Source organism: Rhinoderma darwinii, chromosome 6, assembly GCF_050947455.1.
Source record: "Rhinoderma darwinii isolate aRhiDar2 chromosome 6, aRhiDar2.hap1, whole genome shotgun sequence".
NCBI classification, from domain to species: Eukaryota; Metazoa; Chordata; class Amphibia; order Anura; family Rhinodermatidae; genus Rhinoderma; species Rhinoderma darwinii.
Genome location: NC_134692.1, coordinates 60,554,298 through 60,581,437, shown reverse-complemented (window position 1 = coordinate 60,581,437; position 27,140 = coordinate 60,554,298). Strand labels below are relative to the sequence as shown.

Sequence of the window (27,140 nt, the reverse complement as noted above, 5' to 3'; positions counted from 1 at the left end):
CTACAGGGAAGGCTGTCTAGTCACTTCACCCACTGGAGCCATAAACACGGAACAGAGGTTTAAATGACCCTGAATATTCCCACACAACTTTCCCACACTATATCAATCTGTTTGACTCCTCCTGCTCTATAGCAGATCAGATGGCAGTTTCAATGTGACAGATTAACTTTAAATGTGAAGCATAAAATAAAATGGCGGCATAGTATTATTATGCAGTGACTATTGGATTGTTCTGTGGCCATGTTTCAGAATCGTATGCTGTCACTCTCTCAGGCTCTTATATACTGCTGGTATTTTTTCCATATTTTTCTACCACCTGATTAGAAATTATATTGTTTCATATACCAATAAATATTGATAGTAGTACCAGGGAATAGATTTCTATCATTCTGCATTTTAAGCATGTAGAAGACTTGGTTAAATGAAAGTTGCCAATTTAATTTACAGTAAAGCAATTTATATATAATATATCATCTATGTATATATATTACTGTATATATACATGGTATGTAGTGTAGATTCACAATTCTTAATGAAGATCCGTTTCTCAATCCCTATAATAAAGGGCTCAAGACAATAAAAACTCAGTGCAGTCTGTCTAGCTGAGCAACAAATCCTACAATCCTTCTTGAAGCTCAGCAGCTGAAATTCCCACAAAGGGTACCATATATCTACACACAGCGTAAACAATGCTGAATTTCCGTCTGGATTTTCTGTGTGGAAATTCTGCAGTGTTTTCGCAAAAGAAATAGACATGCTGAAGATTGAGAATTCGCACCACAAGTCAATTTCTGCACGTGTTTCTGCTGGTTTTTTTTCCGCAGCATGTGGATGAGATTTGGTCAAATATCATTCACTCTGCCTCTAGTGTAAAATGCTGTGGAATTTCTGCACGGAAAATATGGACTGAAATTCTTCAGTGTTTACATTGTTTGTGGGCTTACCCTAACTATGTACAGTATATAGAAGCAATGCACACAGGTTTATCTGACTGTAATACTTGAAGAGGTCTGCCATAAAAATTTGTGACTTAAAGTGTATGTTCTCCTTTCAAGACCCTTTCACAGTTCAGATATAGATATGCTCTACATAAAATGTTGTGTAGCTTTGTAAATACATTGCATTACATAGCCTGTATGGATCCTAAATTACAGCTTGTACTATCGTCCAGAGCTGTATTCAAGATTCTGCTGGTTATTTCAAACAGTAGACAAGCTTGTGGCTAATTGAGTACCCACAGTGCAGGATCACTACAGTATTTCCTACACTAGATTACTGCATAGTGTCTGCTGTAAAGAGGACACTTCCCAGTTTTCATTTTACCACAGCAGACATTTGGCCTGCAGGGAATGCTGGAAGGGTCCATCTCTGAAAAGTTGCAAAATTGTGAATGCAGCTCTGGACTTTAATACAGACTGTAACTTTGCTGGTAGAAGATATGTTATACAATGTATTTAAAAAAAAATCCCATGTAAAGAACTGGTCATGGGTGTCTAAGAGAGAAAGGAAGAGATACGGAATCCAGAGGATCTCCATGTCAGCTAAACCGTGTCCCCCCAGGGGACACACTCAAGAGGAGGAGTTCCGCAGTTGTGTCCAAATAGACTCATATCGAGGAACTTTGTCTTCTAAGGTTGCTACAACACGTTGAAAACCCTGAATATCTTTACATTTTTTAATTATTTAGTTGAAAGGGGATTGATTTAGACTTCCAACTTATTGCAATAGTCCACCTGATAGCAAAGAGAAAATGTGTTAGAAGTTTATGCTGTTTTTTAGAGACATTTGCAATTGGGGCGCTAAGTAACGCCGACAAACGGGACAAACTGACATGAAGATATAATTTAGACTGTACAAGAGCTGACAATGTCCACAGCCATGATATATAATAATTGGACCAAGGGTATTCTAATACCTGAGAACAATTTTGGGAAATTACACTAGTTAAGGGAGGACAGGATTTTGGGAATGTTAATTCCTAGAAACAACATGAGGACTCTTTCCCATCTGAATCCAAAACCCTGAGAAATCAAATGTTCCTGATCAGATGACATATTTATGCCCATAGCGTCAGATTTAGTGGGGTTAACCCACAGCCCTTGTTTCGAAATGGGTTAAAACCTGGCATAAATTAGGGATGGAAATCATGGTACTCTTAATGAATAACAGCATGTCTTTCGCATACATACTACTGTAAGTTTGACAGAGACTGAACCCAAAATATATCCTGAAATATCTGTATTTCATCGGATGGTGAGGGCTGGCGGCCTCATGGCGATGGCCAAGTGGAGAGGGGACAAAGGGCATCTATAGGAAAGGAAGAAGACAGTTGACCCTGAAACTTAAAACTCTGGCCCAAGGAGTGGAATAGAGAAACCGCAGTGCCTGCAAAAAGGGGCTCTCAATACCCATCCTTCCCATTACCATTGCTACGTATTCCAGTTTAACAGATTCAGAAGCTTTTCTCCAAGTCTAGACAGCATTAGTTCTTCATTATTAGGGTATGTTCACACGCTCTGTTTTCAGTCGTAATTCGGCCGTTTTACGCCTCGAATTATGCCTGAAAATACGGCTCAATTATGCCTACAAACATCTGCCCATTACTTTCAATGGGTTTTATGGTGTTCGCTTCCCACGAGGTGTTATTTTACACGCCGCTGTAAAAATACGGCACGTAAAAAGACGCCTGCGAAAAAGGAGTGCAAGTCACTTCTTGGGACGTTTTTGGAGGCGTTTTTCAATGACTCCATTGGAAAACAGCTCAAATAAAGTCCATAAAATACGCAGTGAAAAACGCGAGTTGCTACAAAAACGTCTGAAAATCAGGAGCTGTTTTCTCCTGAAAACAGCTCCGTATTTTCAGACGTATTTTGCTAAGCCGTGTGCACATACCCTAAGGGTATGTTCACACACACTGTTTTCAGATGTCATTTGGGCATTTTACGCCTCGAATTACGCCTGAAAAAATGGCTCTATTACGCCTACAAACATCTGCCCATTGCTTTCAATGGGAATTACGATGTTCTGTTCCCACGAGGCTTAATTTTACGCGTCGCTGTCAAAATCCGGCGCGTAAAAGGACACTTCTTCGGACGTTTTTGGAGGCGTTTTTCATTGACTCCATTGAAAAACAGCTCCAAAAACGGCCGTAAAAAACGCCTTGAAAAACGTGCATTCATAAAAAAACGTCTGAAAATCAGGAGCTATTTTCGCCTGAAAACAGCTCCGTATTTTCAGACGTTTTATGGTCACTACGTGTGAACATACACTAACAGTCATCATTCCCAGGTTTTGGTATCATTGAAATGTTGGCATCCAAATATTCCTGAGGGGATTGCTTAGTAACAGGTGATTAAAGAAGTTGGTGAGATAGGAGGTCAGAGAAGGGGATAATTTCTTGTAATATAATGGGGAAAAGCCATCTGGACCCAGGCCTATAGAACATGACAGCAGTTTAATGGTCTCTGTAACTTGTCCCTCTGTGATAGATGCATTTATTAGGGAAGCGGATGTGGAAGAAAGAGTTGGGAGATCTAAGTCGGAGAGCCATTAATTAACCGTAGAAATTGGTATGGTATAATTTGTGCAAAATGAGCGCATGCTATCCAACATCAGAGTGGAGTCTTAAGTAAGGGCACCTTGAGGGGTGCGAATATGGTATATTGGTTTGGCTCTACCCGGCATATTTAATTTTCTGGCAATTATAGCTCTCGCTATGTTAGCATAGGCATAAAATTTGGCTTTACCCCAACCAATTGATTTTTCTGCTTTTAATTCTTGAATGTTCATTTTAGAGGCACTGACCTGTAAAAATTTAAGTTTTAGGGAGTATGAGGGATTTAATTGAAATTTCCTATCCAGTCTGTTAGTTTGGTCAAAATCTGTGATAAATCCGCATGTTGATGTTTCTTATGTGCTGAACGCATTTGGAAAAGTTGTTCTCTAATCACTGACTTGTGAGCAAACCAATTAGACTGAGAAGAGGTCTCAGGGAGGGCGTTATTGTTAAAATATGTGTCACGTAGGGTTCGTGGACCCACTGGGCCGTACCGTCTTGGCGGTAAGGCAGCTGTCCAACAGGACGCAGGTAAAAGTCTATAGTTCGTATAGGGTACCTGTGGCAGCTCGGACAGTAGCAAGGCGGGCTTGGCAGGAACTTGGCAGCAGGTGGACGTCAGGCGTGGAGAAGCAGAACAGGCGTAGAATACAGCACCTCACGACAACAGCTCAGCATGGCACTAGATCAGGATACAAGTATAGGATACAGGAACAGGAACACTGGGAGCAGGAAACACTAGGGGGCAAGACAGACTAGGAATACACAACAAAGATCAGGCGTGGGAGGATGGGTTGGATCCTTCTTATAGCCCAGGGTACTCTGGACCAATTAGCTCAATCACAAACATGCTTGCGCTCTGGCTTCTCAAATCTGGACTGAGCTCGTGACCGCACCCTGGTGGTCACTGTGGAGCAGGACGGCCGTATGTGCAAACATCTCTTGAGAGAAGGGCGTCGACTGGATGGAAGGAGGTTGTGGTCAGCGACCACGGACGTTACAATATGTTTTCAAGTTACGTTGCAATAGAATTAAAATGTAGGGAGGAGAGGGCAGAGCATAATTGAGTTTCCAGGAGAACGTCTGTGGAGCGGAATGCACAGCTTATGAAAGGAATGATCTGACTATGGGCAAGGATAATACTTGGCTAATTGGCAGCGAGAGAGATAATTGAGAAGTAGGTACCGTATATGTCGGCGTATAAGACGACTGGGCGTATAAGACGACCCCCAACTTTTACCCTTAAAATATAGAATTTAAGATATACTCACCATTTCGTGCAGGAGCGCTTCACTATGGCCATCGGCGGCAGGACCCAGGACTCTGTCTCTTTGAACTCGCGCATGCGCAGATAGGCGAGGTACATGATGGGGTTAATTACTATTAATGTGAGGAACATGGAGGGTAAATTCATCGCACCTCGCGCCTCACATTAATAAGTGAATGAAAGCCGTGTTTATTTCATTTTTTTACAGCGTACACATCATAAATGATGCAAAAACATTGTTGTCCGCGCCATTACTGAATGTGTGTATTTTATGTATTGAGACTTATTTTAATGTTTATTGTAAAAAAGGTGAAGGTGTATTTTTTTTAAAATGTAACCATACTTTGTTTTTACTTTATTTTTAAACTTTAATGTACTGACATATATCAGATATGTGCCAGTACATTAGCCTGTGGACGGATAGCACACAGGCAGTTGTTAGGACATACTTGGGTATATCCTAACAACAAGAGATATGGTAAGACAGCCCTGGGGTCCGTCAATAGACCCTGGGCTGTCTGCCCATATATGGTATGGCCCTCGATCGCGTCACAGGAATTCCCTGTGATGCGATCCAGGGGCATCCCCCCTTCTCACTTTCCCCTGAATGCTGCAGTCAGCTGTGATCGCAGCATTCACGGGAATAACGGCGGAGATGAGAGGTTCTCTGATCTCCGGCGTTATAGAGCGGGGCTGCGGCTGTGTAATACAGCCATTGCCCCGCTCCTGACAGGAAGTGCGCGCGCGGTCAGCATGAGGAGATGCGGCCGGCGCTGCACTAATGAGCGGCAGTTCAGGCACTGAAGACAACATGGGGGTGCTTTGTAGCGCGCCCGCCATGTTCTGTCTTCAGTGCCGCAGATTATTAGTGCAGCGCCGGCCGCATCACATGATGCTGACCCCGCGCGCATATGTCAGGACTCAGGAGCGGGGCTGTGGCTGAATTACACAGCCGCAGCCCCGCTCTCATAGTCATGTGTACTATACTGAGCTGTGCGGCTGCAACGTGCATCCCTAATATCCGACAATATCCGGCATATAAGACGACCCCACACTTTTGACATTTTTTTAAGGGTGTAGAAAGTCGTCTTGTACGCCGATATATACGGTAATAAAAAGTCTATACAGTAGAAGCTATCATGAGTGGAAGATTAAAAAGAATATTCCCTTTCTAGCGGATGGTACTGCCTCCATTGTTCAATTAAGGCAAATTGTTTCATGCGCCTAACCATGGACCTCGAAGCATGTGGTATAAGAATACAAGTGAAGCGCCTGTCCCATTGGGAATTTAGGACTGTAATAAAATCAATCCCCTAAAATAATATACGTGCTTGCAAAGGGTTTCAACTTTGAACAAAAATCTTCAAAAAAGGTTGTGGGAGCATAAAGTGTGGCAAGGGTTAATAGTTGATTAGCATGATAACCTGATAGACTGATATATCTTCCCTGGGAGAAAATAGTTTGTTCTGTAACTGTGAACGGAAAAGTGTTCTAAAGAAAAATAGCGACACCCTTTGTTTTGAGGTCGGAAGTGAATAGGAAAGCCATGGAATAACGTCTGTCAAAAAAAGAAGGGTTATTAGCATGTGAGAAGTGAGTCTCCTGAAGCATTATGAGATCGCCATAGAGCCATTATATAATAAGTAAATGCAATCCGCCTCTTAATAGGTTTACTAAAACCCTTAACATTGTGTAAAATTATAGCGTATGCCAAAGTTTAGGATACCCAGGGAACATAGACAGAAAGGTAAACCATGTGTGTGCATGAATGTGACTTGAACACCCATGACCAAAAAAAAGAAACCAAGGAAATAATCATACAATGAATCAAAACAGAAATTGAGGCGAATGAACAGCCTACTTTCGCATCACTCCAAGTTAACCGACTGTATCCCAAGCAGCAACCGAGCCATATCTCAGTGGCGTGCTTTCTGCTTAGAAGACACGGAACCCCATGTGTGGCTATCCACGAGTCTGCACCAAAAATCCTACAATCTTAAAATAAGGACAGATATTTCCGAAGAAAAAAATCCCCGTTAACCAGTCCGTCTATGCAACCAGAATCCCAACTTAATGCATCCTGCATGCAACGGTACTGAGGGGTCTAAACAGAGATTAACGTCCAGACTTTAATTCAAGACAGTCAACGGTCAGTTGAATGTAAATACCCAGCGATAGCGGATGCCAGTCACACGCAGGGTCAGTAAGTGATTTTAATTGTCTTCTTCGATCTAATGTTATGGGAGCGAAATCAGCAAATACTTGAAGAGTGACATTTTCAAAGATAACTGTAGCCTTTTCTCTCACTGCCCACAGAACATTTTCCTTAGCTGTAAAGTAATGCTAACTGAGAATAACATTTCTTGGTCTTTTCGTAATCAGAGGCTTTGGGCAGAGCGCCTTGTGAATTTGGTTTATGAGAAAACTGAATCTGATCTTCCAGGCACTAGAAAATGTAATAGCCAGAGAGCATATGCAAACAGATCGTCAATTGATTCAGGAACCCTTCTGAGCCTTAAATTATTGTGCCTGGACCTGTTCGCGATAACCTCCAGGTGTGCATGATCCTGGTCTTCTGCTTGTTTAAGTGCATCCACCTCCGCATGTAAATCTTCATATGCATATGTCAGTTTATCATATTTGGTTTCCAGACAATCCGTGTGTGACCTAAGACAGGCAAGTTCCGCTGAAATGACATGTTTAGCCTTTTGAAGTTCCGCTTGGAAAGGGAAAATATCTTATGGAAGAGGTTCATACAGGAATTTAAATCTTTTGTGAGATGTGGAGGTTATATTGGTAAGGCAAAGTCCTCCGCTGACTATATTGTGAGTGAGGAGGGACTGGGGAAGGATCTCCCAGCATTGAACTTTGAGAATTCATAGAATCCTCATCGCCATATGGGGCCAATGTTGCCATTGTTTTCAGTGAAACAGCGGGAAGATGGATGTTTGTGAGAAAAAGCACAAAGTGGATGGCTTGTATCTGGGCATAGGTGAGGTTGGATGTGTCTTTCTAGGATTATATTGCTAAACAGAAAAAGTCAATTAAGACCCAAAGGTTTTATCTGATTGGGAACCACCCAAAGACTTCCCATGTCATGTCCTTATTTATGCATAAGATATTCACGATGGGACTGGCAGGATTGAGTAGATCTGTTGCAGAAGTAAAAAATGAAGGAGCTATGTTATGCAGTCTTGCGGAGCAGAAGATAAAAAAAAAGAAACAATTGAGCTGTGCGCCTGGCTGGTTAGACCCCAGGAGGAGAGACTACTGGAGAGGAACCCTCCTAGCAGGAAAAGAGCCAGTCAAACACCGGTGGGCCTGTGAGGGATCAGGCAGGGCCCTGTATGAGGGAGATCTTGGTGTGCTAGCTGGATGAATCCTGGCACTACAAGCAGGCCTTATGGAAGTCCAAAGACAAGAGCCCTGGGACTGGAGAAGACAGGGGCTGTGTAGCACTACTCCTGGAAGATGCTCTGGCAGGCAAGGTGGTGGCCGTGACTGTGGCCTTGGTGGTGCCGCTGACTTCAGGAATGCAGCGGTGTCCAGGACGTGGAGAGGCCCAGGGATGTCTGCTGTTAATCCCCAGTTGCTGGCCTGGCTGACAGCTAAGATGAAGTGACCATACATCTTGCCGTCCCTGTCTGTGGAGTCTCGTCAGGAAAGGTAGAGGAGATGGAAGCCAGGTAGGCTGCGGGGGAAAAACTCACATGGAATAATCCAATAAACCCCTCATACTGCTCTGCTGGGTGTTGAGAGGCAAGAGCAGAGTAGTAAAGTGCTAGATGTGGTGGAAATAGGGAAAGATGGAGTCGGATTCAGCTTCTTGATAAGGAGTGCCCCATAGAAGAATCCACTCCGTGCAAAGTCCAAAAATTAGTGAACTTTTTATGTAGATTATGGGGGAGATTTATTAACACTCGTGTTTCATACACCAGTCTTGATATAAAGACAACTGGAGTAGGATGCTTCTAATTTATTAAGAGTCACACACTTTTTTATTAAATTAGGTGTATCTCTGGCTATCTGTGCACCTGCTATGAGCTTGCGTAGATTTCCGCCATAATTTCCACCAGTTTCTAGCCAGTTTAAACGCATAAAAAGTAAAAATTTTCTTGCAAATTGTGACTTTTGATACATTTGCGACTTTTCTACACCAGAAGAGTTAGAAAAGTCATCGTAAATGTTATAAATTCCCCCTTTATCTCTATATAAAATGTAAAATTAAATTCAAAGAGGCGTTAAGGAACTACAGTTTACAAAAAAAATGTACAATCTCTGGTTTAAATTAACTAAAAAAAAAGCATTGGGTCACAACCACCTGCCAACAGGTGAGATGCGATGTGGCTTTGCCATGATCAGACACGGTACCCGTTTCAATACTCAATAGTACTATAGGCCGGACAAGTGAGAACAACAATGCTGCCCTACTGCTTTGGTAATGTCTGCCTCAATGCTGGATTCTGACGTACTCCCGTGTTTGTCCTGTATTGCCCCGTAGTTGTGAAGACATATTGTGTGGCAGACACAGAAAGTATGCATTGTCTCTGTCCTGCCTACAGTTGACCACATAAAACAGCTTTTGAAGGCTGCACTTCTTATATGACTAGAAGTTTGGATATCGAAGCTCCTTGCCGGTGATAATTATATACTTATATTATAAACTAATTATATTATATTGTATACCGATTATATTATAAACATCTCTTTTCAGTTGATGGTGGATGTTACTCCTATATTTCCCATGTTGTAATGTTGAAGTATGTGTAGTATTTGTTTATACCCAGCCTATTACATTTGTAATCCATTTGTTTGTGAGCTGGATAAGATGTTAGTTGTAAAATCTATAGACGCTGCTTGATTTAACTATTATTGGCCAGTAATTGATGAAGGTGGGTATTATCCTGCGCTTACTACTTTTTATAGTTTTAAGCACTGTTGTAAGAGATATGCTATAATAAGCCCTAGCAGCTAAGTTGCCGTCATCTGGAAGATATGGATGGGACGTAGATATGTAGTCTCAAACAACAACAACCATATCCTATGACTAGGTTTTATTTTAATGTTAAAAATTTCTAAAACTGAATTATGCATAACAGTTCACCAATACCATATGCCTGACAGAAGAGGGGTAGGGTACTGGTACACTGTTATGGCTCTCCAAAGTGAAGGGAACGCTTAAGGGGCGATTTGAAAGAAAGTGATTTTTGACAGGTCATTAGAACAAGCTGTACTTGCCTAGTTGCTTTCCACTGAAATAAAAGGGAGCTCCAGTAAGTGCCAAGTATTTAGGAGCAGTGGGGTTCTTAACATGAAATCCCCACAGATCAGTGTTTCATCACATGTCTTATATCCGTTTTTGTTGTTGTTGTTGTTTTTTTTTGTTTTGTTTTTTTAAAAACCTGTTAAGCACTGTATAAATTTTGGTCTAATGTCAAGAAGGAAGGGTAAAGGTTTAGGAGCTAACTCAACTGTTTGAGTACAAATTAAGCACAAGATGTGAAAGATTAATATTGCAGTGAATGCATAGTCAACCCCATCTGCTTCCCTATGAGAAAAGTTGTAAGTTGTATGTTCATTACAAGATGTTCTATAACATGTGCATTCACTAAAAGGACTCATTATCCCTCCTCTACCGGGTCAAATATTACCCAACATTCGGATCGTGCAGTAAAGATTGTGCTTGTTATTTTGCTGTTAGCTCCTTCTGATCTTGGTGAACTATCTAAGTAGAATCGTTTTTGTTGATGAAGTAATCTCTCCTGTCAGTCTGGATCCTATGTTCTCAATCTATGTTTTCCATGTCAGCCAGTCATGTTCTACATTTTCACCTGACACAGCTGACGAGCTAACTGCTATGAAAATAAATACATTATGTGAGATCTCAGTGCCACATTGTCTGCCGATGTCACAGACAGGAGGCAGACAAATAGGGTGTATGTACAGTACTTTATTATAGAACATTTACAGAGTATTTTGCTATGTTAACCAGCTGGGAAATACTTCTCCTGTAACTACAGGACAGACATAAATATAAGAACATTGCCATGCAGCTTATATGTGATTACATGTCGCTCCTAAGCAGTTGTGCAAACCTCTCAATGTTGAAATTTGATTTACCTCCTCTGATGTCAATCATAATTTCCTAAATCCCTGACACCAAGCAATACTTTATGTATTTATTTATATTACTTCATCTTATCTCACTCCTGGATCTTCAATAGATTGTTTTTCTTTTTTTCCCAAGGCTTCCATAATCATATTTAGTGGTGTATTTCATTTCAATATCCTTCTTGTAAAGCCCTGACCATATGTCCTTACTGTTATTCCTTTTTACGATTACTACACAACACACACTTCTGACTATACTTGCACACAAACACTTATTACAATATACTATACCAATGACAACATTCAACAAGTCTTAATTATGTTACTATCCAACCGGTAGATACAAATATTGTCTCTAAACTTGAAGATTCATATTTATTCCATGAGGTATAGTAAGTCCTCAAAAAAGAAATACAGTCTTCCTTACTTTCTCTGTAGAGCCTAATGTTAAAGAAGCATTTTGTATTCAGTAATACACCCAATCCTGGCATCTTATAATGAACAGTATCGATAAGATCAACTAAAATAAATGTGACATAGAAAATAAACATATTCACTGTTCCATATTTAGTATGCATACTTATAAATTCCATAACAAAATGACAAAATAACAAAACGGCACAAACCCTTCGGTCCTTCATCCTTTCTAACAGTAGGCTCTTTCTTTGGGTCATATATACTGCAGTCAGTTCCGGCCCATGTGGAACTGCATATACATGTGGCTTCATTGCTGCAAACCTGAAAAAAATCACATAGTATTAAGGCAATGATAGCTACGCAGGTAATAAGCTCATACATTTCAAAAGATATATTCCTAAAGTAAAAGTTTGAGCAAATGGAGCTACTAGGGTCTTGTAACTTACCAGGGCCGGTAATTCTTTCACTCAGGTCTGAGTGGCTGCATATTACTGGGCTGTAGAGGAGAAGATGTCAATAAAAATCCCCTTCTCTGACATCACTTCCTGCTCTGTAGCTATTCGCTGAAACTATACCTCACAGACTTCCTGCTTTGCCCACCCACTAAATGCACTCTGCACATAAAACTGCAAGCTTTCAGTTCCCTTAAGATAATTTTCTGTGCTTTCTGGTCCAAATGCAGAAACAGAAGGAAGTAAAACTAACAGAGTGCATGCAGGAAGTCTGTGAGGTGCAGCTTTAAGAAATAACTACAGAGTCCTAAATAGTGTCAAAATAGGGGGCATTGTTTTGGCAACTGCATAGCCCAGTAACATGCAGACATTATATTATAGCCTAGGGCACCTTGGACACTTGCAAGGTATTTTGGTTTGCTCCATTTGTCTCCAATATTCAATCTAAGCAGAAACCATGTAGAACGCATGACACTTCCTGGATTGCAGGACTGTTCAAGGCTCATTTGCATACGGTGTCCAGAGGAAAAAAATTACTTTTTTATGGTTTGTGATTTGCTGAATTGGGCAACGTAGATATGGTTGGAAAACTATTATCCTTCCCTATATAACAGTATTAGCGGTTTGGGATGGCAGACTCCCTTTAAATGATAAAATGCTGTATTCCTGAGCTCACTGCATATGGATTCATACAACTCTCATTGAACTCATTTAAAGCTCTATAAATCTGTATGCAGTAAGTTCCCCTAGTGGCAGCTGTGCATAACCAGAATGTCATCATTTAAGTAAATTATGGTGTGAAGGGAACAGTGGTAACAGTTCAGTGCTGGGCTCCCTCGCAGTGGTACATCGACAGCCACTGTCATACATTTCTTGGCCCCATACAGTAAAAATAATCAGGGCACCTGGGACTCCTCCTATGAGGAGAAGAAATTGCTTATATTTTCTACTTTACTTTCCAATGCAACAAAGGCCGCAAGCTGAGATCTCGGGAATCTCACTCTATAGAAGCATTCCTTGTTTTTCAACTTGTTTACAGAAAAAACAATGTCTGGTAACCTTATAGACTTTAAATTAAGTTGAAGTCAGATGGACAAATGAATATTTGGTCACTGACACCAGTAGGTTTTCATCCTTCTCTGGAGAACAGTTATTTTGCAAACTTTTTCTTTTTTTACCAGGAAGCCTTTCCCTAATGCCTCATGCACACGACCGTTGTGCCACTCGGGCCGTTTTTGACGGCATCCGAGTGGCACCCGATACTCTTCACAGACCCATTCACTTTAGCGGGAGAATTGGGTCTGTGAAAAATGGTCCGAGTCTACGATCCGAGGAAACATAGAACATGTCCTATCTTTCCTCGGATCACTGACGGGACTCGGTCGGCACACATTTATTATTTTAAATGTGAGGTAGGTTTTGAGTTACAATATATGGCAGTGAATGTGCAGCACAATGTTCAGCACTTATATCTTATGAAGTAGTTTAATAGTATGGCAGAGTTATAACCTGCAGACTTTGCCTATACTATAATATTCAGTCTTATTGACAAACGTTACCATTATATTGGTCTTACCCCATGCCCAGAACAAACTTTTCCATTGGAACCCATTGGGCAACTGCTAATGTTCAGTGATGCAATAGGTAGGCACTTCCTGTCTAAGCACATCATTGACGGGCCACATGGTGTTCCATCCTCCACATATCCCATGTCAGTCTCATCATCCAAAAATATATGAGCACCACTGTATAACAAAGAAATTATTACATGATTTATATTCTTTTCCAAAAATCTTTCATAAATCTGCATGGAAATCCATACCTAGCATTGTTCCATAATACACATGTAAACCAACAGTGCATCCTAATTCTGTTTGATTCAATAATCCAGTCACAAGTAGAGGTTTAGCAGAACTGAATTTGTCTTTTAAATTTGTGAGACTGTATTATCTATATATTATAATAACTGACCAGATAATGGAGTAGGTTAACCTGCAGTCCAATGTAAAACTACTGACAACACAATATGCTGTGACAAACTCAGCTCCCTCTATACGTCAGTATGTCATATAATAAAATACAGATCTAATTGTACTAAAACTACGTGCTTCAAAACATGAAACGTTACTGCTTTAAAAAGTAGAAAATAAACACCAACATTGAAAGTTACCAAATAATCGCAGTGAGCGAACTTGAGTGCATACCTACAGTCCATCACTCTGCCCTGGTGATTAATGTATGTTGGAGGTATGTCGCCAGCTAATTTACCAATGCGGGGAATCTTAGATACATTTGCACAAAGTAAGAAACCGCAGAATACATCACTATAAAACAAAAAAACATTCAATAGGTTAATACGTGTAATAGTGATATTATATGATTTAAACATAGAAATCCAACTGCTGTAAATACAGTAATAATGAGAAATATAGGAGTTAGGAGCCGAGAGAGGAAGAGGGGTTGTGAGGAACAATGGTTTATTATACAAAGTTTTGGAAAGCCGAAAATGTTTAATCATGTGGGTAGACTATTAAAAACTCCAAAATCAAGCTGACTTGGTGCTCAACAGAAAGGGTTTCAGAAAGTTAGGATAGGCCAGAAATATCTGATCAATGGGGGTTTCACTCTTAGCACCCCTGCCGATCAGCTGTTTTGAAAGGGCCGCGGCGCTCATGCGAGCGCTGCTTTCCCTTCATTCACTTTACTGCTCAATACAGTCAACCGCTGACACACTGGTAGCGGCGGTTCACAGTATTACAGCCTTTTTACGTCAAAACAGCTGATTGGCAGGGATGCTGAGAGTCGGACCACTACTGATCAAATATTGATAGCCTATTCTGAGGATAGGCAATCAATTTTCTTTCTCTGGAAAACCCCTTTAAATAATGCCCATAGATAACATTATCTTTACAATAAGTTACTGTACTAACCTGTTACAATTTAGTACTTTATCTCATACAACTAGTTCCTTTTAACTCACTGTTTGCTGCACTGTATCCAGTTATCTCCATCTTTCCCACAATTTCCTTTCTCTGTACCTTCTGTATTCAACTTCTCATAGCAATGCTTATCTGATCCTGCAGCTTCTGTAATTGAGAAAAAAGAGAAGGACAGAATCCTTGAGCTGAGAGACCTTGGTTTATCACTCTGGCAGATCGCTAGGCCGAGATGTCAGAACTGTTCAGTGTTGCGTGTCCTAGAGGTTGGGAGAACAATAGCAAATGAGAATGACAACAAGAGGTACACGGAGGGGAACCTCTGCACGGACGGATAATCTGATTGGAAGAATGGTGTGTAGCGATCCATTCCGTCATTGGTCATCAATTGCAAAGGCAACTGCCAGCAGCCAATCCTGATGATTGGTAGGCCCAAGTGCATTCAGCGTGGCATAACATTCCACAGACAACCATTAATAACCTCATTGATAACATGCCAAGGCTTGTAAGTGCGTGTATTTCGGCACTCATACTTGATACTGAATAAATCAAGATGTTTGGAATATTTTGATTTTGATTTTATCAGTTGCATATCATTAACATGTCTATCGATCCTGTGATTTCCACAATTCCAAAACTTTTCCTTCTTGGTGTTGCAATTTCAATGTTGAGTGTATATAGAAAGGACATGGCACAATGGATATTTAACATGAAATACCTTTCTAGGACCTAGAAAAATGCATATTGATTTACTTTCGTCCTTCTTTTCCTGAATATCTGTAATCCCCACTATTAAATCTAACTTGCTTCCATTAGCTTTACAGTCACAGAAAATTTTGCAATAGAAATCTGCCCCATGTAAATGGTTGTTACAAAGCTCTACCGAACTAACCCAAATTGTAATGATATCAACCCACAAAGCCTAAAACAAACAGGCGAACAGGGTATATAGCAGGCACTGATATTGTAGGAAAACACTTGATATATTTATGTACTACGTGTTTCTGAATTGGTCTAATCCTTACATGAAGAAAGGATTAAACCAATCAATCCCAAAAAACTTAGTACATGCAGTGAATTATTGTTGGATTATATCATGCGTTTTCCTACAACAGCAGCGGCCGCTATATGACCTGTTTTTTTATGCTTGTTTGGTGGATTTCTATAGGTCTATTCCATATTAAGTAACCCGAGGAGCGGAGCGGCAGCCATGAGTTTCTCCGGATGATTGATTCCTCCTGCACCAGTGTTGTGCCTGCATTTTTATTTGGAGATATGTTTATTATGCTTTATTGCCAAAAATACCGCACCATGAAGGGCCAAGTCTGACATTTTATCTTAAAATTGTAATGAAAGCAGCTTTGACAATAGTTACTCATATTATAATAACCAAAAGAAAATCACTGTGGCAAACCAGTATATAGCACATAAGTCAACTTACTTTGTCCCCAGATGTGTTTGCATTGATTGTCTCTTGTCTTGCATTCACCATTGTAACAGCGGCCCTAAGATAAAAGTTAAAATATTTAATTGTTTAGCTACACTTGACTGGGTATATATTTCACAGAAAGAACCACATGCAGTTTTCTGGAGGGCCTAATAAAATTTCAGAAAGTCTGCTTGACTATAAGGGTATGTTCACACGCACTATTTACGGATGTAATTCAGGCGTTTTTTGCTGCAATTACGGCCGAAAATACTGCTTGAAAGCGTTGGCAAACATCTGCCCATTCATTTGAATGGGTTTTACGATGTACTGTGTGCAGACGGTCATTTTTTTTATGCGCTGCTGTCAAAACATGGCGCGTAAAAAAAAGCTGCCCGCGTCAAAGAAGTGCATGTCACTTCTTGGGACGTAATTGGAGCCGTTTTCCATTGACTCCATAGAAACACAGCTCCAATTACGTCCGTAATGGACGCTGCGAAAAACGCCTGCACATGCCATTACGTCTGAAATTCAGGAGCTGTTTTTGCCTGAAAACAGCTCCGTAATTTCAGCCGTAATGGACGTGCACGTGTGAACATACCCTAAAGGTAAAAAAAAACAAAGCCCAAATCCAAAAGTAAAGGGAAGCAGTGGGAAGGTCATCTAAATGGTGAGACTGTAAACACTTAGGATCAACTTCAAGTAACTTGTTGTAATTGCAACCTAAGACGAGCAGTTTTCATTTTAATATTAGGATGATTAAGATGAATTAAAGGGGTTTCCCTTAGTGATTGTATGATTAAATGCTGTGTAACTTTCAAATATATGTTTTCAGCTCCTCACCATTTTCAAGATCTCAGTTTACGGTCAATGAATGGGAACATTTTTGCTTATATAAAGAGACGGAAATTTGATACAGTCATAAACGGTTACTTCGATCATAACAAATGACTTGAATATCAACATGAATATCAATGAATATGAATATGCCATCCCTTTATAACCTGAACGAAGGAGCAGAAACACCTTTGGCTTTTTCTCTACACAGCTGCGCTCCTGTCCACTTGTTGTGCAGGGAACACAACTCCATTCAGCTGTGTTGCAGTTCCCTGCATAGCAGGAGGACGGGATCGCTGCTGTACAGAAAAAATCTGTTAAGGAGCAGAATGTGTTTTTCCTGGTGTTTTAAAGTTCTATAGAGAAACCTATAGAGTCAAACACCTAAAAAAAAACAGTACTAAAATGCCACAAAACAAAACATTATGTATGTAGGTAAACAAAAAACGCTACAAAAAAAAGTAATTGAAAATGCTGACAAAAGCTGTGTGAAACCGGCAATGGATAGCAATTTAAAAGGGATTTTCTGGGACTTCGGTATTGATGCCCTATGCTTAGGATAGGTCATTAATATCAGATAATTTGGGGCCCGACTCTTGGCACCTCTATCGATCAGCTGATTGAATGGGTGGCAGTGCTGCGGGCTCTTCATTGTTTACCAGGGACAGCTGTGCACATTCAGTAGCGACTTTGCAGTTCTTTGCAGCTCAGTTCCCATTTTTGCATTCAACCACTACCAATGGACAGAGCTGTGCTTGGTAAGCAGTAAAGAGGACACAGCACTCACTAGAGCGCAAATCAGCTGAGCGGTAGTGGTGCCGAGAGTTGGACCCCCACTTATCTGATATTGATGATCTATCCTGAGAATAGGTCATCAGTATCGAAATCCTGGAAAACCCTTTTAAATGTATGGCCATTTTAGGAGGTTGTACTATGGTCATTTAAAAAAAAATATAGACTATGTCAAACAGGGAAAATGATCAAAATATTGGTCCTAATCTGAGGATTATGAGAAATAAGACAATCTATATTTTATGTAACCAGATTACAGGTTTTTTGTTTAGCACAAACAAAAAAATTACCTGATTTGAATCACAGGCATATCCATCTTGTTTACGAAGGTTTGGCGGACACTATGAACACAAAACATGGTATTTTTGAACATGTCATGATAAATTAATTATATAAAGAATGTAATAAATATTATACTTTAAAAAAGTATAAAGTATTTTACTCAAGTAAACTATTTTTCATTGTTTCCCCTTTTCTATAATACAGTAGTCAGTCTAGCACCCCTTTTTTCCCCACAAATCACGATAATCTGACATGTGACAAAAATAGTCCCAGATCATATTAACAGGAAGCTACTTGATGCTGGTACTGACCCACAAGTTCTAACATTCTAGTATCAGCTCCAGTACTTGCCTTATGAACTATAAAATGCAGAATAGATGTCAAGAAAGGAATAACATTAACTCCTTAATGACCACCATTCCCCTTTTAACGGTGGTCATTAAGGGGACTTATGCCACAGCGCCATGAAAGTACGGCGCTATGACAAAAGCCTGGCGTGAGTGTCCTGTGTCGGCTAGAACAGGTATCGGGATATCTAAAGACAGCCGGGCTCCTGCTCCAATGTGTGGAATTTAAGTTTGCTTTGATCCCGTACATTTACCCCCTTAGACACCGCGGTCAATAGTGACCACGGCATCTAAGTGGTTACAGAGGGATGGGGCTTCCTCTGTCACTGCATCGGCACCTCCCCCCCTCGATGTGATCACAATGTATGCTTTGGCTGAGCTTAATAAACTGCCAGTCAGTTTTAAAATGACAGGCATAATACACTGCAGTACAGAGGTATTGCAATGTATTATAAAAGCGATCAAATGATCGCATAGTAAAGTCAAAGACCAAAAAAATAAGTTAAAAATAGTTTGATAAAGGTAATAAATAAATCCAACATTCCAAGTAAACAAATGAAAAACCCACTTTTTTCCCTTAAAAAATGCTTTCTTATGAAATATTTTTTATTTTTTTAAAAAAGCTACACGTTGCCGTCTCCGTAATGACCCGAAATATTAAATTGATATGTTATTTAACCCACACGTTGAACGCCGTAAAAAAATTAAATAAAAAACAATGATTGCATTGCTGTTTTTTGTTCATCCTGCCTTTCAAAAAAGCTGATAAAAAGCGATCAAAAAGTCATATGTTCCCCAAAATGGTACTAAAAACTACAAGTCACCCCACAAAAAATAAGCCTTCATTCAGCTTCATCGGCAGAAACATAAAAGTTATGGCTCTTAGAATATGGCGACACAAAAACAAATACTTTTTAGAAGTGTTTTTTATTGTGCAAAAGTAGTAAAACATAAAAAAATGATATACCGTATTTTTCGGACTATAAGACGCACCCAGGTTTTAGACAACAGAAAATAGGAAAAAATTTCATATTTTACTTCATTTACAAATACAAACTTATTGTTTAAAAAAAATAATTTGTTCAGTTTCAGTACATTCTGAAAGCCATAACTTATATTTTTCCATCATTTGAGAGGTGTGAGGGCTTATTTTTTGCGGGACGAGATGCAGTTTTTATTAGCACAATTTTTTGGTCTGTACAATTTTTTAAGCACTTTTTATTTCACTCTTTTTAGCAAAATTTTTTTTAAAAAAATGTAAAAGTAAAAAGCGGTGACCAAAATTTTTTTTTTTTTACACCGTTCACTGTGTAAGTTAAATAATGCTATATTGTAATCGTTTCGGATTTTTACAGATGCAGCGATACCAATTTCTTTATTATTTTTTTATTTGTACATTGTGCTTGGAGAAAAATGGAAAAAGTTTTTTTTTTTTTACTTTTAATTTTTTTTTACACTCCTGAAAATGTATCTGTTTTGGTTTTTCTCTACACATTTTATTAGTTCCCCTAGGGGACTTGTACCAGCGATCATTAAATCGCTGCTACAATACACTGCAATACATGGATGAGTTACGGAAACTCGCCGCGCTATGTTGTTTCCGTAACTCCCATAGTAGTGAATGGCAATTACAGAAGCAGCGTAGCATGCTACGCTGTTTCCATAAATACTATTCAGTTCTATGGGAGTTACGGAAACTGCGTAGCTCAGCGAGTTACGCTGTTTCCGTAACTCGACCATGTAAGCAGGAAGTGGCCGGAAGACAGCGAGCCGGGTAAGATAGAACGAGGCTTAGGGGACCCTGTTCTAGAGATAGGTGTTGGTCCCAGAGGTGCGACTCGCATCTATCTGACATTTATGACATATCCTGTGGATATGTCATAAATGTCCTTCATGGGAAAACCACTATAAATGCCGCTATTGACCGCAGCATTTAACTAGTTAAACGGACAGGAACAGCGCCATTACTGTTCCTAGCCGTTAGTGCAGTGTGTCAGAAGCGGACACCTGCAGTGTATGGAGTGGGCTCAGCGCGTGAGCCCGCGCCATACATCATCCCCTCCCCGCTCCATGATGTGCCAGAACATCACGGGTCGGGAAGGGGTTAAGTAAGGAGCGGTCAGGGGGCCTGGCACTGCCGGGTCCCCTGACTGCCGACTATAAGACGCAAGGACTTTTTATCAAGATTTATTCTTGCGAAAAACTGCGTCTTATAGTCCAAAAAATATGGTAAATTTGGTAACGCCGTAATTGTAACAACCTGCAGAATAAAATTATTATGTTATTTATACCACACAGTAAGATTTAAGACGCCAAAAAGTATGGTGAAATTTTTTTTTTTTTGCAATAACCCTTGAAAAAAGTTAAGAAAATTTAGTCAATAAAATATATGTCCTCCAATATGATGCCATTAAAAACTACAACTTGTGTTGCAAAAAAAAAAGCCATCACATGGCTATGTATGCAGTATGCAAGTTATGGCGTTTGAAATGTGATGATTAAAAAAAACTGCTCCCCTGTTAAATAGGCTGGTCACTAAAGGGTTAAGTTACCTGTCCGGAGTCTCCAGTGCAGTGCTCTGTGATGTCACAATCATTAACAGCATAACGACAGTCATACTCCCGAGGAAGGAACTGTAAAGTTAGCATAGAAAAAAAGAGAACTCACACAATTGTTTTAAACAGGTTCTGCATTATATTCAGGTTATGTATGATGACAAAATGATGCTTATTGCGGTGGTAAGAGACAGAAAATGGCATGGTTTATATCCTGCCCAGCTTTCTTGCTCTTTATCTGCCCTCAGTTCTGTGGCAATTGCTGTAAGCTGATTGCCGGACAAATCTAAACCTGGAAATGCATAAAATAACAGGGTCATACAATGCATTTATAATAGGGACATGAAGTATTTAAAGAGGCTCTGTCACCAGTTTATAAGTGCCCTATCTCCTACTTAATCTAATAGGCGCTTTAATGTAGTTAACAATAGTTGTTTTTTTTTTTTATGTTAATTTTTGACCAAGTTATGATAATTTTTAGTTTTATGCTAATTTGTTCTAAATGCACCAACTGGGTGTGTTTTTTACTTTTCACCAAGTGGGCGCTGTAAAGAAAAGTGTATGACGCTGACCAATTAGCGTGATACACTTCTCTTCATTCTCCCGTCGCCCCGGTGAAGGAACTGCGGGAGTAGGTGATCACGCTGTGCTGTGAATATAGCTGGGCTTGAATGAAGAGAAGTGTATGATGCGGATTGGTCAGCATCATACACTTTTCTTTACAACGCCCACTTGGTGAAAAGTAAAAAAATAAATAAAAACAATTGGGCATTTAGAACAAATTAGCATAAAACGAAAAATGATCATAACTTGGTCAAAAATAAACGTTTTAAAAAAAATCTCAAAAAACCTGTTGTTATCTACATTAAAGCGCCTATTAGATTAGGTAGGAGATAGGGTAGTTATAAACTGGTGACAGAGCCTCTTTAAATAGCAGTGCCATACAGAGTATAAAAAACAGGGCCATACAGAAAAGAAATAACACAGTTATAAAATGCTACCATGCAGTACTTAATAACAGGGCAAAAAACTGTGTAAATAACAGGGCCTTACAAGGCGTAAAAAAAAAAACCATATTAAAAATAATAGGGCTATACAGTACATATAACAGCGCTCTACAGTGCAAAATGTAACAAACAGTGTGCAACAACTAGGAGTCTCTTACTGGTCCAGACACCTAAGGTTTCTCAGCTAGGCACCCAAAGGTAGGCACTTTTTAATCGAGTTAGCAGCTGAGCCTTGTTCTAATGATCATTTTTACATGGGTACTTTGATATAGTACAATAATGCTCCAATGTAGGCCATTCTAACAGAATCTGAAGATCCTCCCTGTTATGAAAAAGTTAACTAATCAAATAAAATTTGGGGTCTCACAGAATTTTAAATGAACATTTCTGAATTATCAATATGTATAATCATGTTCCCGAAACGTTTTCATTTCTATCATCCAGCACTTTTAATTACATAAAGAAATAGTTAACATGTTTTGAAAGTACACCGACTTATTCACTATGAATATAATGTTCTTGTGCGTTTTTCACCGGTTGAATTCCGCTGGGGACAATCCGCAATGGAAATCCGCAGCAATCCTTTTTTCCATTGGTTTCTATACCTTTTTAGGTAACTTTGTTCAGATGAGGCGGAAAATAACAGAATTTGCAGAATTTAGAATGCGGTGCAGAATTTTCACACCGCCGCATGCACATTCTGTTGCGGAGAAGCAGCGGAATTTCACTGCAGATTTCAGCCTTTGCAATGCAATGCAAATCTGTGGCGAGTCCGCTGTGATATCCGCAACATCTGAACTACCTGTCAAGTATGCAAATGTTGCTGAAGATTCGTTATGTAATTGCCACGAATTTGAAGCAACATCTGCAGCGGAAAAATTCTGCCACGTCCGAACATGCCCTAAGGCCGGATTCACACGAGCGTGTGCGTTTTGTGCGCGCAAAACAAGCGGCGTTTTGCACGCGCAAATGGTCCACAAAAGCTCCGTGTGTCATGAGCATATGATGCGTGGCTGCGTGATTTTCACGCAGCCGCCATCATTATGACAATCTGTTTTTATGTTTGTAAACAGAAAAGCATGTGATGCCGTGCGCGGTTTTCACGCACCCATTGACTTCAATGGGTGCGTGATGCGCGAAAAACGGGCAAATATAGGACATGTCGTGAGTTTTACGCAGCGGACATACGCTGTGTGACAATCACTGACAGTCTGAACGGCCCCTTTGACTAACATAGGTCCGTGCGACGCCCGTGAAAATCACGCGCGTAGCACGGACGTATTATACATTCGTCTGAATAAGCCCTTACAGTTAAAAGACACAAGTTTGTACTCACCAAGCAAGAGGTGTTACAGCATGGCCCATCACTACAGTGTGCTCCATTCGACAGGGAGCATTTCTTGCAGCAGTCTCCAAAGCAATCCTGGATAAAATGTTTTGTCTATGAGAAAGGTAGAACATGGACACTCCATGTTGGAAATATTTAGGAGATCAGCTGATTCTCATCAACCCATCTACGTAACAGCAATGAATTTATTTATTAATGTCAGCAAGCGAAAAATATACATTTGTGATGTCATTGGGCACGCCTTTATGTTAGATTTAGCATTTATACATGTTAATTATTTTGATGTGCATATTAATTAACCTGGAAGAGGACCTGTCAGCTCTAGTTCTAAGATAAGATGCTCCAGAATTGATGTTCTATGGGGAATACACGTATTTTAGAAAACAGACATGTCAGGAGAGCCTCTTTAAAGACTAATCATTTTTGTAATATACTTTAATAATAAAATGTGTTTTGTTTCAGCGCTGCAGCTTTTATGTATCCTCTGTACATAGACGATGCAGAACGCTGCCGAATCTGTCAGTGAGCTGGGCTGACGACTCTGCTGACAGCGGTTTCCATAGCCTTTAAAGGTTGAAATATTACAAATTGAGAACAAACAATAAAACATAAAAGTATGTTAATTATATTTGCATTTGTAATGAATGAAGAGCTCCTGTTTCTCGTTGCACATACAACCCAGGACCAGAGATTCTGATCTCCAGAACCTTTGGAGCTGCATGTGCATATTACATCAGTCTTGTAAATGTGAATTGTGAATGCTTTAGGCTGGGTTCATACGACCTATTTTCAGACGTAAACGAGGCGTATTATGCCTCGATTTACGCCTGAAAATACGGCTACAATACGTCGGCAAACATCTGGCCATTCATTTGAATGGGTTTGCCGACGTACTGTGCAGACGACCTGTAATTTACGCGTCGTCGTTTGACAGCTGTCAAAAGACGACGCGTAAAATTACAGCCTCGTCAAAAGAAGTGCAGGACACTTCTTGGGACGTTTTTGGAGCCGTTTTCTCATAGACTCTATTCAAAACAGCTCCAAAAACGGCCGAAAAAACGGCACGAAAACGCAGCGAAAACGGCACGAAAAACGCCGCGAAAAACATGAGTTGCTCAAAATACGTCTGAAAATCAGGTGCTGTTTTCCCTAGAAAACAGCTCCGTATTTTGTGACGTTTTTGGCTCAGCGTGTGAACATACCCTAACACTAGTGTGAATGTACACAAACCTAAGACAAATGACCATCATTTAGCAAGAAATAAGAGGACATATAGGGGGCAATTTTTAAGACTGACCTTTTATACGCCAGTCTTAAAGGGAGGAAAAGTTGGAGTAAGATGCAAGACATTTATTAAGAAGCTAAATAAATGTGTTAAAAGGCCGGAAGATGTGTTGCATCTTCCGGGCTAAACAAAGCGCCATCAATTTCCCCCATTGCTAATTACAAAAAAAATACCCACATGCTTACCTCAATACTCCTCTTTTCTCCTTCGGCTTCATCACTCCAGCACCTCTCGTACAAGGACCTGATGCGATGCAGCAATTCAACGTAAACAGTGCTGCCTTGCAAACAACGTCCTGACACTGGCCGGCGTCATTACGATGTATGAGCTGCGCCGGAGTTATGAGAAAGCCGGAGATGAGAAAAGGAGCGGAGAAGTGAGTATCCTTTCTCATTTTTTTTATTTCATTTTGTTGTTATTTAAATGGGTTGTCTAGTTCGGGGGCTTTTTTTTTATATTTATGACCTATCCACAGGATAGGTCATCAGTATATGATCGGTGGGGGGCCCGACAACCGGACCCCGCATTGATCAGCTGTTCCGGGTGCCGGAAGCTATGCAGGGGTCAGTGCCGGAAGCAGAAGGCTCGATCACTGTTTAAGTGAAGGCTCCGACCATTGTATAGAGGACGTGCTGCAGTACTGCAGCTCTGCTCCTATTCAAATTTCCTGCTTTCGGCACCGACCCCCTACAAAGCTTTAGACGCCTGGAGGCAGCCAGAACAGTTGATTGGTGCGGGGTCTGGACATCAGCATAAAAAACAGCCCACTACCTAGACAACCCCTTTAACTATTCACTGGGGGCCGGGAGGTAATGTGATCAGGGGGAGGCAAAGTAGGGGCCCAGCACGGGCCTCTACCTTGCTATGCCCCCAGAGTGAAATCTACGCCAGCTTGTTGTGCCGTGATGGCTACGTCCCATGTCCCCAAAGCTATGCCCCCTTCCCACAAAAGTGGCAAGGACGGTGAAAAATGGCAAACGTCACAATTTGCACTGCAAATTGCGACTTTTGGGCCTTTTTGCGACTTTTCTGCGTCAGAAAACTGGCGTAGAAAGGTTAATAAATTATCCCATAATCCAAGCAGACTTTTTTCTCCTTTTTGACATGGAACACTTAGGTAGATCATGAAGAATGAAGCAAATGGGAATGGAAATTAGTGATGATTCTGTATTATCCATGTTGTAGATGACTTACTGTTCTTGAACCACAGTCACACTCTTCTCCTGGTTCCACAAAACCATTGCCACACTCTGTCACTTCAAATAGCTGAAAAAACAGAAGAAGTTGTATTTTCACGTTACTACTCCATATTTTCCTAAACATATCAGTTAAACTGGAAATAACATTTTCAATGAGTAAACTCCCCCCAAAAAACATAGAAATGGACAATTATCATGTAATCCACTCTTAATACGTCCTTCTCCCTGACATTTGGGACAGTAATGCTAATGCCACCCCTCATACTCATTAGGATTTACGATGCAGGATCTCCAAAAAAGTGTGGAGATCCTGCATTGCCACCTTCCCCTGCCTATACTTTCTGCAACTAAAATGTGGAAGACTCCCTAATGAATAATTACAGCATAAACTCCGTCTGCGGTTGCGTCGGATTTAGTGCAAAGAATAAAGCTGTTGTTAGTCAATGGGGTTCATCGGTCGCCATTGGTATCCATTAGAAACAGAAACCATGATGCAAGTGTGAACGTAGTCTTACAACATACTATCTTATCAATTATAGCTTACAGCAAATTATTCCTAATGTAAATGTCTTACCGAAGGCCAAAAAACATAGTCGTATGGGACAGACAGCATCTCCACCTCACATATACACACATAGAAAGCACCTCCATCTCACATGTTCACACAGACAGCACCTCCAACTCACATATATACACACAGACAGTACCTCCATCTCACATATGCACACAGACAGCACCTCCACCTCACATATATATATACACAGACAGCACCTCCACCTCACATATATACACACAGACAGCAACTCCACCTCACATATTTACACACAGACAGCACCTCCACCTCACATATATACACACAGACAGCAACTCCACCTCACATATTTACACACAGACAGCACCTCCACCTCACATATATACACACAGACAGCACCTCCATCTCACATATGCACACATACAGCACCTCCACCTCACATATGCACACACAGACAGCACCTCCACCTCACATATATATACACACAGACAGCACCTCCACCTCACATATATACACACAGACAGCACCTCTACCTCACATATATACACACAGACAGCACCTCCACCTCACATATATTCACAGAGACAGCAACTCCACTTCACACACATACACACAAGCCTCCAATGTAGACACATACAGCACCTCCACCGCACATACACACAAAGACAGTACCCTCTCCCACATTTACACATAGCCATCACACCTATCTCACATATACACACAGACAGCACCTACTATACCTGACATATACAAACACAGACAGCACCTACACTTCACGTATTCACATAGAC

At 40.4% G+C, this 27,140-nt stretch overlaps 1 protein-coding gene across 8 annotated transcripts in view; it reads right to left on the bottom strand.

The window, feature by feature from the left end:
- The window catches only part of ADAM23 (ADAM metallopeptidase domain 23), a 199,787-nt gene that overhangs the window by 32,104 nt on the left and 140,543 nt on the right, over positions 1–27,140 (bottom strand). For 5 of the 8 annotated variants that reach the window (XM_075829862.1, XM_075829863.1, XM_075829867.1 and 2 more), the window contains exons 16-24: positions 25,813–25,884; positions 23,322–23,426; positions 20,976–21,056; positions 18,085–18,135; positions 16,181–16,244; positions 14,784–14,889; positions 14,008–14,127; positions 13,380–13,548; positions 11,561–11,672 (exon numbers count right to left, since the gene is read on the bottom strand). In XM_075829862.1, coding sequence (XP_075685977.1) covers positions 11,561–11,672; positions 13,380–13,548; positions 14,008–14,127; positions 14,784–14,889; positions 16,181–16,244; positions 18,085–18,135; positions 20,976–21,056; positions 23,322–23,426; positions 25,813–25,884 — 880 coding nt within the window. The remainder of the gene's footprint in view (positions 1–11,560; positions 11,673–13,379; positions 13,549–14,007; positions 14,128–14,783; positions 14,890–16,180; positions 16,245–18,084; positions 18,136–20,975; positions 21,057–23,321; positions 23,427–25,812; positions 25,885–27,140) is intronic. The other 3 variants (XM_075829866.1, XM_075829865.1, XM_075829864.1) reach the window with 1 other exon arrangement.